Below are 14,832 nucleotides of genomic sequence, written 5' to 3'. Positions count from 1 at the left end.
AAGGATGAGATGGAGGGATGGAAAAGAGAGGTACCGTATATGGGAGAGGAGGGTGTAAGCTGGGGGGAGGGCAGTGAAATGCCAGGAAACAGGGCGATATGTACAGTATATGTAGGCGATTTGTCTGTTGCCATCCCTCACGGGATTAAGACGTCTCGCTATAGATAGTCAGATAGATAAATGGATGATTGTCCAGAAATAATGGAAAGTCGGAAAGAAACTAAGAATCTTGATGGAAGAAAAAAAAATTGGTGGGTATCCTTCTAGAACTCCACCATTCTCCCCCTTTACTTTCTTCCCCTTTGCCTCGTCCCTCGTCTCCCCTCCCCGTCTTTTCCCTCCCCTCTCTCCCGCCCCGAATTCCCCATATCACCTCTCATTCCCTATCCCCCTTCTACCTCCTGCCCCATCACTGCCCCCACCTGCTCCCTTTCCCGCTCCTTGTATCTCTCCACCACCTGTCTCATTATCTCCTCCTTCCATCACATCTTTTAGACTATCTCCCTCATTGCGCCCATCATCCCCTACTTTTCTTCCCTCACCCTTTACCCTTCTTACCATCCCTTTCCTCAGCTCCTTACCCCTTTCTCTCATTTTCTCATCTCTCCTTATCCTCCCTTACCTCATCTTTTATCATCTTTCCTCTCTTTTCCCCTCCCCTATCACCTTTTACTTTTTTCTTCCTTTCTTTTCTCCCCTCTTCTATAAATGTAACATTTTAATATCAACATAGTTTCCCCCAGTAACGTTTAAGAAAATAAGAAGTGTAAGATGTAATATAAATTACTAAGAAATAACAGTGATGGATGTGTAATGCGTCCTGGAATGTGAGGCCTGGAGAGGCTGGGTTTACGATTGAAAAGTTGAGAGGAGAGAGGAGACTGGAATGTACTTGTGGTGTGATGAGGAGGGGTAGATTGAGATGGTTTGGGCATGTGCAGAGAATACAGGAAGACAGCCGGGTGTGGAGGGTGAGAGGTGCGAATGAAGAGTTGAGAAGAAGGATGGGACTGGTATGTATTGGTGTTGCGATGAGGAGGGGCAGATTGAGATGGTTTGGGCATGTGGAGAGGATGGAGGACTACAACTGGGTGAGGAAAGTGCGAAGTGTGAACGTCGGGGGTAGGGTGACGAGAGGCAGACCGAAAAAGACATGGGACGAGGTCATAGAGTGTGACCTCTGGATAAGGAACTAAATAGGGAGGCTGCCAGAGATCGAGCAACGTGGAGAGCCGCCATTAGGTGACTAAGGCCGACTCATGCAAGGATGTTGGAACCTTCTTAAATGATAGGATACGATACTTCCTGACACCTTCAGTCAACCTGGAAGAGACTTTTCGAGCTGGAGGAGTTAGACATAAGCTTTTTCAATTTCTTGATTATTATAACATATGGGGAGATAAAGTGGCTGTTTTATAAGTCTGTGGAGTCTTCATGCCATCATGGATGTTTCTGTACAGAACATAAAAACTGAAGCGATTAGATTCTCTGTAATTTTTTAAATTTACGACGATGACTCTGTCTCCCAGCTTCTGCTTGACGCTTCTTTCTCCACCAATGTCATGATTATCAGTTAAAATAAAACCAAGGACATACAGTACATTTCATAACGGCGTGGGATAATAAAATGGGAATAATTCCCACCACCGCAGGTGTGGTGTAGATAAACCTACCGTGTGTGTGTGTGTGTGTGTGTGTGTGTGTGTGTGTGTGTGCGCGCGCGCGCAGTATATCACACAGTAAACAACTGAGGGGCAGTCAGTGTCATCCATGATGGTGGGTGGATTCTGGAGAGCCCTGGCTGGCTGCTCTGTCCTACTTGCCTTGGGTGAGTAGGGTTAACCATTTACTCGTATTATATGCTTTACTGTGTACACAGCCGGATCTAGAGGCCTGGGCGCACATGCGTTTCCTGCCTGTATCTTCTTACTGATATACTGATCTGTGAAAAGTTCTTGTAAAATATTATCTCTTGATACTGGACCATTGACCTATTAGGCATTTTGTCTGAGATAACGCCAGATTATTTTAATATAGGCTGTAGGCGAATTTGTTACCCAAAGGTGACTCCCACCAGCAAAATGGCCAAAAACAGTTCTTGGTTATTAAAGATTTTTCAAGAACAGGTTGAGTGTCTGATTCTGGTTGAGTATGAATCTACCTGTCTTTTGATGCCGAGGAAATACAGTACAGAAACTTTATATTTGGCAAAAAATAATACATTTATAGATGAAATACTTGTTATTTGTACTTAAATACAGTGCCAAAGCGCTTCGAACAACATATGGCACAAATTCTCACCGACCAGCAGCTCGGACACAATAATATACACGTAAAATGGTACGTAAAATATTATTGTCTGGGTCATTATGGTACCCAGAGACAAGCATTACCAAGCTCTCATTACGTGCTCAGCTTGGTGTCTCATCCAGTTGCTTTACATAGTGCGTAATTTCAAAGTGTAATTCACTGTCCATTGGGAAGACATAAGAGTATATCCCCACAACAAATTCTTCCTCTTTACACAGTACTGTATATACTGGTGGTAGGTGGCAGTGACCATCATTCACTACCTTGATGTAGTGCTGCCTATTTCTTCCTTCACCTTTATCATTGCATTTCTATGCCTGTCATCCTCCCTGGTTACTTTATCCTTTCCTGTATGTCACTTTTATTACTCCTCTTTCCTCCTCAGGTGGCTCTACAGTGAGTGACAAGCCTAATGGTTTCCTGTAACCCATGAAACCATTTACAATGCTGGATGGTAGCTAACTATTCATCCAGATAACGAAGTTATGTGGGGCCTGCTATGTTGCCCCTGTTCGCTGGGTGGAGAGACGCAAATGCGGCATCCATTCAAGAACCAAACTTCCACTCTTTTCCCCGCGCCTCACAACAGCTAGGCGTTGTCAACTGCAAGGGAACATTGGTTCAGTGCACAAGACAGGTCATCGGGGGCGGTTGCTTACCTGCAGTTGATGGGTCTGTTCGGCCAGACAGATCGGGGTTGGTCAACTGCAGCAGCAACAACAGCATTGTATTTGGGACACACAATGTACCCATACACCTTGTCTTGGTCTAACCCACCAGTTAGAAGGGTCTTTCCTAAGCTAAACAGTACCGTCCGGGAGTAACCTAAAACAAAAAAAAATCTCGGGCTGGAGGGGCTCTGTTTCCGGCTAACCGCTTGGTGCGGGAATTTCACTGTCCTGTCGCTGTTGATTGGGAATTGTCTCAGTCACTTTTCATATCATAAAGCATTACTCACTCATTCAGTCACACACGCCACAAAGCCAGGCAGAAGACAGGGCGTGTGTGCTGGGCAGTCTACAGGCCCTGCCTTCCCCCTTACTATTTTTTAAGTCAGCCCACACCCCACTGACCGGGCTAATGTATGGCCCGGCCTGCACTACAAGTACAAGAAATCTTTAAACGAACGAACGAACGAACTCATTCAGTCGTCTGGTTGTTTGTAGTAGGGGTGTGAGTAGGAGGGAGGGCAGCCAAATAGCAGAGGACAGGGCGATATACAGGCGATTTGACTGAGACCACCCCTTACGGGATTAAGGCGTCTGATAGTAACCAGACATATAGAAAGAGATAATGGATGCAGTTGTGATTCAGTTCCCTTTAGGCTTGGAGGCCACACCCTGCTTGGACCTCAGTCTTCGGTCTGTACACACGCAGAGTTTTAGCTGTCAGTCCAGCCTCTCAGGCAGGATCGTTTACGGCGACTCTAACATGTGGATGCTCTGCTCAATGGTGTGTGCAGTTGGAGTGAGCTGCTTGCGTGAACAGACATGATGATGTTTGGTATCTAATGCTAGAGTTTGCTGCACCACAACGAAAGGAAATTTCGTGTAGCCACGTCGTCAGGCTAAAACTGAGGAAGATCCACCTAGAAAACCTAGTGTGGCGCCACACATCTAGACAGTACAAACTGCACTGTGCAGTTAGAATGACAGTTACAATTGTTTGCGTATAGTATGAAAGTAGAGGTGTACCATAATAGCTTCGAGTATGCTGAGCAAAAGATATCCGCTTTAGAGTAAATATGCTGTCTTCCAGCCACGATGCCAGTTAACAATAAATCTTCATTCGACTCTCTCCATTTTCCACCCAATAAAACGTTACCCTGTCAATACCTCATCATTGCTCTTACACACCCGTTTTCCCAGCCTCCTTATGCCTCACTAACGTTTGGTAAGTTTTCAGAGAAATTTTCCTGTGTAAAAAAAAAAAAAAAAAAAAAAAAAAATACAGGTTCTCTCTTCGTTTGGTAAGTTTATTTTTTGGTAGTAGGACATTAGTATGGTGCGTGCTAAATCTCTTAAGGCATCATTTTCTACCCCCAGCACATACAACCTTTCCTCTCAACTGTATATATCTCTCCCGTCAGTGTTTAAAATCCTAATGCTCTCAATGTTCATCTTATTTTCGTTTTTATCGTAATCACATACACTCAGTTTGGAAGTAGCCTACATGGTTGCACTCCTTCGCCCACGAAAAATACTGCCTTGAGGATGAAGTGGATCCAAAAGTACAATATTATAGCTGGTCAGAATCAACAACCCTAGGCAGGGGTAATAAGGGGTGCACAGATAAATGTGTAGGATAAGACCAGACTATCACATCCCAGCAAACCATGTCTGGAGAGTCGCACCATTGCAGGAAAAATCAATCTACTCTCTCCCATCCCTCTCCTCTCCATCTGTACAGAGCAAGAGTTAACCTGTTTCCCCATGCTATCTGTGCACAGGTGGTATACTTTGGAACAGTCTCCTTCGGTCTATCGTTCTCTCTACCTACGACGCACATCTGTTAATTCCATCCTGACTGTGAATAGGTCTTGATTTTGGTTTACGTGTATGGAAAGGATAGTTACTTGCAGCTTCCATCCTTTCTTTCCTTACTACTACGCATATATGAATATTAGTGTGTCGCTGAGACTGATAAACTCGCTGCATCAACCCAGAGGAGGCCGCTAAAATTGTCTGACTACTTCCTCACATCAGCTAACTTGTAACCTCGCAAAATACTTGCTGGTAGGGTTTTATATTCAGTTGGTGTGGGTTTCGGATGGTATCCTGGTGACAGGTCCTCGAATAATAAATTAACAGTAAAAAAGAACAATACTCACATGCTCAGAGCTACATTTTAGTGACCCTGAGAGAGCAGGACAGGTTAAAAGACTGTGCGGAATGTAAGAAAATACAGTACACCACCTTGGACGACCAATGGAGTTAGGGTCGAGCTCATAAATCCATAGCGCCGTATTTTCGTGTGCTTAGGAGTCTTTCTAGAACTTGGGTCTAGATTTCATTGCCGTGAGTAGTTCAAATGGTAGCCATTTAGAAATTGTACCAATTGAGAGAGTAAGAAGAGAGTGGATGAGGAATTTGGAAGGAATTTTGGTGTAAAGTGGAGGGACTGTAAGAAAATGTTCTGGAAAGAGGTGAAAAGAGTAAGACAGGGTGGAAGTGAAGTTAGCAGGGGAGTGAAAGATAAAAATGGTAGATTACTAGTGGAGAAGGGAGAAAAAGTGAGCAGATGGAGAGAACACTTTAAGGAATTGTTGAACATAGAGGATGGAAGTAATGCGAGTATAAGTGGCTGGGGAATGGCTGGGAGAAGGAGGGTGGTGAGAAGACAGGAAGAAATCAGTAGGATAGAAGTTGTGGAAGCAATGAAGAAAGTTAAATCGGGGAATGCCCCAGGAATTGATGGAGTGTGTGGTGAAATGCTGAAGCATGGGGGAGAGATAGTAGTAGAATGGATGTGGAAGATGTGCAGGTTGGCCTGGGAGGAAGGTAGAGTCCCGGAGGATTGGAAGTCAGGTATAATTATTCCCTTGTACAAAGGAAAAGGGGAAAAAGAAGTGTGTGTTAATCATAGCGACATTTGTCTTCTTAGTATGATAGGAAAAGTGTATGGTAGGATTCTTATTGACAGAGTTAGAGAAAGAACAGAGAAATTAGTTGGAGAAGAACAGGGAGGCTTTAGGAAGGGAAAAGGTTGTGTAGATCAGATATTCATTCTTAGATCTTTAGTGGAAAAGTTTCTAGAGAAGGGAAAGAAGTTGTATGTGGCTTTCATGGATTTGGAGAAAGCATATGACAGGGTGGATAGACAAGGATTGTGGAAAGTGTTAAGAATATATGGAGTAGATGGGAAGTTGTTGAATGCTGTGAAGAGTATGTACGATGGTGCGAAGGCTGCAGTGCGTGTGGATGGTGAACTAAGTGAATTTTTCTCTTTGAAAGTTGGGTTGAAACAGGGATGTGTCATGTCTCCATGGTTGTTCAATCTGTACATGGATGGGGTAATAAAAGAGGTACAAGGTAGGGTAGTGGATGTTGGAGTGGCCCTAGTGAGAAAGGATAGTGTTTGGAAACTCCCTGTACTGTTGTTTGCAGATGATACTGTGTTGTTGAGTGAAGACGAATGGGAGCTGCAAGGCTTGGTGGATGAGTTTGGGAGAGTGTGTAAGAAACGGAATCTAAAGGTGAATGTAGGGAAGAGTAAAGTGATGGTCTTTGAGAGAGGTGAAGTCAGTGAATGTACAGCGAGGTTGGATGGTGAGGAATTGGAAAATGTGAGTACGTTTAAGTACTTGGGTAGTGTGATGAGTAAGGATGGAGATTTGGAGGGTGAAGTGCTTGAAAGGGTACAGCAGGGAAGAAAGGTTGCTGGTTCTTTGAAAGCAGTGATAAGAAACAGGGAAGTGAGCATGGAAGTGAAAAAGTTACTACATGACAGTATTGTGATACCAACTCTAACGTATGGAAGTGAAGCTTGGACGTTTTTGGAAGGACACAAGTCAAGAGTGAGAGCAGTGGAAATGAGTTATTTAAGAGGAGCCTGTGGAGTCACATGGAGAGACAGGCTGACGAATGAGGATGTAAAGGAGCGTTGTGGTGTGGATGTGGATGTAATAGGAAGTGTTATGAGGAACACACTGAGGTGGTTTGGCCATGTGGAGAGGATGGAGGGTAAAAGACTGACGAAGAGAGTGTATGTGAGTGAGGTGGAGGGGGGAAGAGGGAGGGAGAGGCCGAGGATGAGATGGAGGGATGGGGTGGAGAGGTATATGAGAGAGGGGTGTGTGAGTTGGGAGCAGGGCAGTGAAATGGCGGGGGACAGGGCGACTTGGAGGCGATTTGTTTGTGGCCACCCCAAACGGGATTGAGGCGTCTGGCAATAGATAGATAGATAGTCCAACCTACTGAAATTATTGTCCTGTCAAAATACAGGGGAATTGACCTGGACCTGATAAGGATCCAAGTCGGACCGAAATTGCTGGATCTTACCAGCCAGTAACACAGTTGAGATATGTGAGTAGTGACTAGTATTTGTAGCAATTTCCACAGCTATATATATATATATATATATATATATATATATATATATATATATATATATATATATATATATATATATGTAATGCATTAGGCTATAAATATCGACATACATTGCTTAAATACAAGAGTACTGTGCCATATCATACCTGTATGTGGTCTAATACAGGTAGCCAATGGAAAAGAGGCCACGATCGGATCATAGGTAGCCTTGTCACATACGAGAGTACGGAAAGACATGTAAAAAATTCTGTTATTCTTGAATGATAACTTCGGAAGACAGGTTATACAAATCTTTGATAAGTAATTTGGGATGTAGCATTAAGCCAATTGAATCGAAGTTCTCCTTGCTTTCGAATTTTCTTTGGAGAACTCAGTTACGCGTTCATTTTCTTTTATTGGGGTAAACTCCGGTAAGCATTCTCAGTAGGTTCGAATCCCGCTGCAGGTTTGGACTTCCAGGGAGTCCCTTTTACATTCCCATCCTTATCTGACCTCCACTGCATCACACACTATTTGGCTCAATCCACAGTGACAGTACCCTGAGTGCGGAGGTTCCGTCGGTTGGTCGTATGCTCAGAGATGAAAAGAAGTGTGTGTGGGAGTGCAAGTGTGCTTGGGTGTGTGCGCGTGTGAGCGCGATCATACGGCTCTTGATATCATGCCGCGTTTTGAAGATGAATAAGCGAAACAGATTGGAATCTCGTTATGGGTTTGTCTCAAACCCACTCTCCCCTGTTTGCCCTGTCATTTGTCAGATCTCTGTTTAGGCCTCAACAAAGGTGCTGTGCTTCCCCGAGTGCTTGGGTCTCTTTTTGGGTTCTCCGTTAACAATGCATACCGGTGTATATATATATATATATATATATATATATATATATATATATATATATATATATATATATATGTGTGTGTGTGTGTGTGTTTGTGTGTGTGTGTGTGTGGAATTGGGGTGTAGGTTTCATATACAAACTACAGAAGTTCGACATTAATATTTTACAAATCAAAATGTTTACTGAGAGAGAGAGAGAGTTTCAAAGGTCTGAAAAATGATACGTGACCCATTTTACTTGACACTGCTGGTGATCCTACTTTGTGATTCTCTCTCTCTCTCTCTCTCTCTCTCTCTCTCTCTCTCTCTCTCTCTCTCTCTATTCATTTATTTATTTGTATACAATACCCTGTTAAAAAGTAGCGTTATGATGATGAATGTTGAATTAGCGTCAGTTTGTTTATTGTTTTGATGCTTTACTTCATATATTACTGACACATGATAGTTAAATTTGAGTGGAAGGGGGAGAGTAGCACCAAGGATAGGATGGGGGGATTGGTGGAGAGGTTGTCGTTCATGGAAATCGTCTGCTATTGAGGAAAAACAAATAAGCGACGCACCTTGACGTGGAAGAGAAGGACGTCCTTCCCGATCAGTGTGGAAAATTTCCACACTGCCCGTTTATGCTATTTCTGTGCTATAAAGGAGATTTTAACATGGTTGGAAGGCATTAACATGCATTGCTATTTATATTTATCATAGCTGTGTCATTGAAAATGTATCGTTCATGCATAATACACTTATCTATAACAAGGAAAAATACGTCGTGGACCATTGTCTTCCTGCACCTGGCCGGCAGTATCGTTGCTACTTTATTACTTAGCAAATTATTCACAAGACAGTGCTAAACACTGGAAGTCATACTTACTTAAAAGTGTTCAGGAACAGCAGAGGCAATTCTCCCATTAAATCGTGTGTAGATGAACTGAGAACGAGTTTGGCATAGATTGATGACCAGCATGACTACGGATTTCATGTGATAAACTGATGTAATCCGTTTGTGGTTGGTTACCTGTATATATACTTTTATCGTGTAGAGATAGGCTAATGAATGTAATACGGTAGTTACGTGGGCAGTTCCTTTATATTTTTGTTAGGTGTGGATATATTTATTTTTTGTCGTTTCATTATTTTTCAGCACGTACTGAATATTTATTTTGGCACATTAACCATTTAACTTCTGTGCACATCAATCAGGATATATTTTATTTCGTTATTTATACCTATTTTAGCAATACATATACCTAATACATATAATTTTAGTTGTATCAACATCACGTTTTCTATTATCTTGGCCATTAAACGAGAACGTGTGGAAGAACATCAGATCCGGTGTGGATTTACGGCAACACTCAGCGATATGAATGATGGTGGTATGAGTCGGAGGGAAGGCAGCCTGATGTCGGAGAATAGCGAGACATGGAGAGTACTTGTTTGTGGCTGTCCCTTCCGGTATTAAGGTGTCTGACTGTAAATAGACTGGCAAAAGTTTAACATGGTATATTTGCGTCCACAGCCCACTGCGGGTCGGGTGCCGGCGGGGTGGAGCTGGGGCTGGCGGATCCATACGTCTACGAGATGGGACGACGCTGTGACGTGGAGGACGGGTACGTAACTGCGTCACACTAACCAGCACGCCTCATCAGTACCGACATTATAGTTCTTTCACATTAACCTGGCCAAAATTTGTCTTTTTTGTAGCTCACTTAATCCAGCTCGGTGGCAGAAGATAATTACCATGGCTCTGCATTCTCTCCATAGCACCTCTTCATGACCAGCATGATATTCTACCGTTTATCTATTATGTAACTCAGCAGCCAAGATAGAGATGGTGGTTATAGGCCAAGTTAGAGTGAAAGGAGGATAGTCAGTGCTATATAAAACCACAGCTGGAGACCTGGATAATCATCGACGGTTTGAGGTTGTGCTCTAGGGAAAGACTGATACTTAGCAAGAGATGCATGTCTGCCTTGATGCCCCTTGTGTAGCTGATAGACATTAGGTAAGTCATTTTCTCCTTAAACCCAGTGAGGGATTCACAAACATAATAAAAATCGATGCCCTGTCGTTTCTCTCTCTCTCTCTCTCTCTCTCTCTCTCTCTCTCTCTCTCTCTTTTTCAAGGAAGGCCTGGACACACGGTAAGATTGTGAACTTTCATTTTCTTGTTCATCCTGAGAGAGAGAGAGCGAGAGCATCATAATTTTCCTTTCGTAGCCTTTTTTTTTTAGGGGGGGGGACGGGGAATAATGAAAAAAAAAAAAAACTTTCCCTTTTATGATCTCGCAAAAGCAGATCTTAGTTACGGCAAGAAGTTGGTCGTAAGTTTGTTTGTGAATCCTGGAACTGCATCAATCCGCAGCGTCATTACATTACACAGGAGGGGGTTATCATCCGTGTGGCTCTGACGATTTTCATAAAACCACATCCTAAGTGATTTATTCTGCCCATTGCACCTCGGTATCTTGTATTTCATTGATGCAAACTGTTTCGATACAAAAAAATATATAAATAACTCACGAGACAGTGTTGTGGTAGACGGTGGAAAATAAATCGCCAAGGAAGAGGTGCTAGGAAGCCTACTATTGCGCTCAGAGTACGGTAAAAGGATAAACACCAGTTCCAAAATTAACGACCATCTGTTGTTTGGTATGTGCAGTTAACAAAAAAAAAAAAAAAAAAAAAAAAAAAAAAAACGGGTACGATGGATGTGGAAATGAGCGAGTTTTGTAGGACACACGAATCTATTAACCTATACTCCTTTTTTTTTTTTTTTATCGAGGCGAAGATGAACTTGAGAGATTGGTGATTATTGGCTGAATGCAACATTACTTCATAATCTAGCATTATTAACTGACAACAAATATCTGAGGGGGAAATTAGGGCTAGTAAATATTTTTTGAACATGTTGCATACAGCCAGTCATCATCAACCTGTCAAGTGCATCTTCGCCTCAATAAAAAAAAAAAATGGAGTATAGTGCGTGAAACAACACAACACCCAGAATGTAAACTTTGTGCGATTTCGAGTCTTAATAATTACCAAGGATAATATTTGCACTTATAATCACTCAATGCTTCGTTCATGTTTCAGAATGATACGTGCGGTAAGATGTGCGATATTTTCTTCCGTTGTTGTCTGTAGAGGGTAGTCCGTAAATAGCACTTCACTAAAAACTAACGAGTATTTAGCAGTATCTTACGTGTTGCGGAGACGGTTCGGTCGGTTTGTGTGGGCGAGGTTGTGGGGATTGAAAATAAATGAATGATACTGAGAAGATAATGATAACAGTGAGTGAGCCGTCCCCACAACACACGTTAAATCACCAGGGGGAGTGGAGGTGGAACATTATACATGGGCCCGCCTGTAGTTATCAGCTGGCATCAAGGGTCACAACAGCGTCATGTTATTTACATTCACATAAACATACATTTTGGAAAGCAGTTTTCCATGCCTGTGTGGGTCACTCGTCTTCACCTGGTGGATTACGGGGCATGGTCTGCGTCAGTACCAACGTTATGTGTATAATGGAGAAGCTAATTTTACGAGCTATCTTAAGACATGCGCCTTAAGCTTTCTACGAAGATACAAACACTTAACTCCTTCAAACAAAATACTTCTTAATGATTGGTCGTGTCATCTCCAGATTGACCTTTCAAACATATGAAGAACATGTTGGGATGAAGTTGTTAATTATGGCTACAGTTAACCCCTCTGGTTAAAGAAGTATCTCCAAAGTTCAGTGAAATTGTCTGGCAGTAGCAAGAATACAATACAAATGACATACTCATAGTGAAGATGTTAGAGAAGCTGCCCATAGCGTCCTTTGCTTTAGGTTCGTGGATCATATTTTATTATGTGACATAGGAAGCTTCGTATCGCCTCTTCCTTTGCGATTTATGTTGGGTATTCCACTCAGGTATTCTCTTGTACAGTATATTGTCTGTATCTTTTCAAATAAATCGACATGGTTTTCATCACAACATACGAATACAAGAGGTTATAGAGGTGTAATGCTCAGAATAAATAACTAAGGAAGGACTGTCACGAAGTCTCCAAAGGCAATTAAAGAAACAACCCCACACTCCTTAAGTTGCTTTAGAGATATCGTAACACCTCTTCCTTCTTATGTAAACACTGTCTGCATTAAATGAATATAAATTACAAGAAAATGTCAATGTGTAACAAAAAATATGGAATAGGTGGGACGAGGTATCCTATGTCACATAGAGTACGGCCTTTACGGGCCCCATACACGCTCAGACCAATTTGCCCGGTCACCTGTACAGGCTGCCTGAATGCGACTTGTATATACACAATCACTTGCACCCAGAGATGAAAGCCTTGGTGTCAGTAACCCACTCACGCTCAGTTTTGCCTAAATGAGCGGGTTTGTGCAGGCGATCGGACATGCCGACCTGAGTATGTATGAGGCCCTTCAGGCTTTTCCAGAGACAGTGCATGACATATACAAAAGGTGCGGTACACTGAACTCGATGCACAGGGGGGACTGGAATGATGTATTTCCGAGAGTACCAACAGTAAAAATGTTTATAAGTTGTGTGATTGACAGGAAGCATCTAGTCAGTCCCCCAGAATGTAACTCGCAACCGTTCTGGGGTCATTATAGTGGCTGTGTAGTTTAACATTGGGACGCAATAAAAAGAAAAAGAAAACAGTAAACGCCTACGCAGCCTCAGTCTCTAGGTTTGAAATTACCATCACGTTCCTAGAAGCAACACTCCAGATAGTCAATTACACTTGCCTTTATTTCAACCATGAGGTTGCTATACAGCTAACATAAAGTCCATTTTGACACTGAGCTGGAAATTTAATCCCATCAGTACTATATCGTGTTGCTTCTTATACACGGCACCACCAGATGCATTTACTCAGTTTAAAAGCCCCTCACAGTGAAAACATTTAAAAACATTTCAGTACAATGTGCATTTTCTGCTGTGTTCTTCTCATCGCCAGACAAATACTTGGCGTAAGAGGGCCTCCATTTAGTGGTGTTCAATTTAAGTGGTGCTATATGTGTTGTATGGCTGGCTGTGTCATTAAAAATAAGAGGGAAATGTAATCAAGTCCCTACTTGTGATGGTGAATTATAGAACACCTGTGATTATTAGATGTGATCAGCCTGCATCTCACATTGCAGGGTTTAGTCACCAACGATAAAGAAAGATCAGACATTCTCTGTCATCATTCTGAAATTATCGACATAAACTTGGGGCTTGTCCACACCTTTGCGCTCTTTGTAACTATTATTGCCCATAACGTCCCTCTGCCCCTCTCCTTCTCAGGTGCTTCCAGGTATACTCCAGCTTGGCACAGGAGGGCGAGGACAGCCTGGGTGCTTTCTACGAGGAGGGCACCACCTACATAACTCCCTCAGGTGCCGTGGTCATCCTTAGCTCCAGGGTGTACGGGGACGGCACGCAGGTCTTCAGGCAGGAGTTCCCCGATGGCCTGGATGGTGGGTGTCTGGGGCAGTATTGTGAGTGGCTAGTTTCGTAGCACCCTTTCCTTAGCTATCAGATTATGCATATTACACCATAACATTTTCTTGTACGGTCGTTGTATTATTTTGATATCGACATACCATGCATCACTAACATACAAGGGGATATTGAGATGTGCACATAATAAATCACGAAATAAGAGTTGTTACGAGGCCGTATGCCACGTAGAAGACGGTTATATATACTTTAGGGGAATCTTCTAATGGTGAAGGAGTTAAATCTCCAATAACCGTATTAATAGTGATACTTGTTCTTGCTGCCACCAAACGTTTTTATTCAGCTTCGGATAAAGAGTGATGTAGTGTATAAGTTTTTCTTTATTCTTGTCTTCCCTCCTACAGCTACTACTAATTTCACAGCCAAAATAAAGGGAATACTTAAGTGACAAAATAAGCCCACACAAAATGACTTCTGAAAACTCCTAAAGATTGCTAGGGAGACCGCGGTAAAATGTAGTTAAGTTCCCCTATCGATACCTCCCCCTGGCCTTGTATTATTATAGACTTGAGAGGATGCCTTTTCACCTCTCCAGTACCAATATATTTTTCTTATATTGCACCACTATTCTATTTATATGTTCTTTACACCCATCCGATGTAAATATTAAAGAGACGGTAACAACACTGAAAACAAAGTACTGTAGTGTAGCAGACATTGTTAGCCCCATGCCTTCACCCCGATGGCATATTTTGTATTTTATTGTTGGTACTGTACAGTATCCTCAGACGATTTTTTTGAATTCCGGAAATCCCTTTTTTACTGAAGGAATTTATGAAGCCAGTATCACACACCTTTCCAGTTCAAAAGCTGTATCGCAGGGTAATTATGATCACATGGAGAACGCAAGAATGAAACAAGAAAATACGTGGTCCTGTCGAGTCCGCACGAGTACGACCCTCGATTCACTGGGCCGAATTCTCCTGCCTTGGACTTGCATAGCTCACTGGCACTTTTTATAATTTTGATTCTTACACGTTGATGTGCTCTTGAGTGTAAATTTTTAAACACTGACATAATTTGCATGAATAAGAATGAAGAGGAATAATATGATGCTAAATGATGAGCTAGGAAGCCTCATAAGCTGCAGAGTACCGTCCTGTGATCGTAGCCTCTTGGGT

The 14,832-nt window shown here is 42.4% G+C and overlaps 1 protein-coding gene across 1 annotated transcript in view; it reads left to right on the top strand.

Annotated features, from left to right (window-relative positions):
- The first annotated feature begins 1,773 nt into the window (after positions 1–1,773).
- The window catches only part of LOC145412108 (uncharacterized), a 47,025-nt gene continuing 33,966 nt past the window's right edge, over positions 1,774–14,832 (top strand). The window contains exons 1-3 of the mRNA XM_080282024.1: positions 1,774–1,828; positions 9,707–9,797; positions 13,496–13,668. Of these exons, the coding sequence (XP_080138150.1) occupies positions 1,774–1,828; positions 9,707–9,797; positions 13,496–13,668 (319 nt within the window). The remainder of the gene's footprint in view (positions 1,829–9,706; positions 9,798–13,495; positions 13,669–14,832) is intronic.

Source organism: Coenobita brevimanus, chromosome 92 (genome assembly GCF_032717465.1).
Source record: "Coenobita brevimanus isolate Jiangsu-jjx chromosome 92, ASM3271746v2, whole genome shotgun sequence".
Classification (NCBI taxonomy): Eukaryota; Metazoa; Arthropoda; class Malacostraca; order Decapoda; family Coenobitidae; genus Coenobita; species Coenobita brevimanus.
This window is presented reverse-complemented; position numbering and strand designations above follow the sequence as displayed.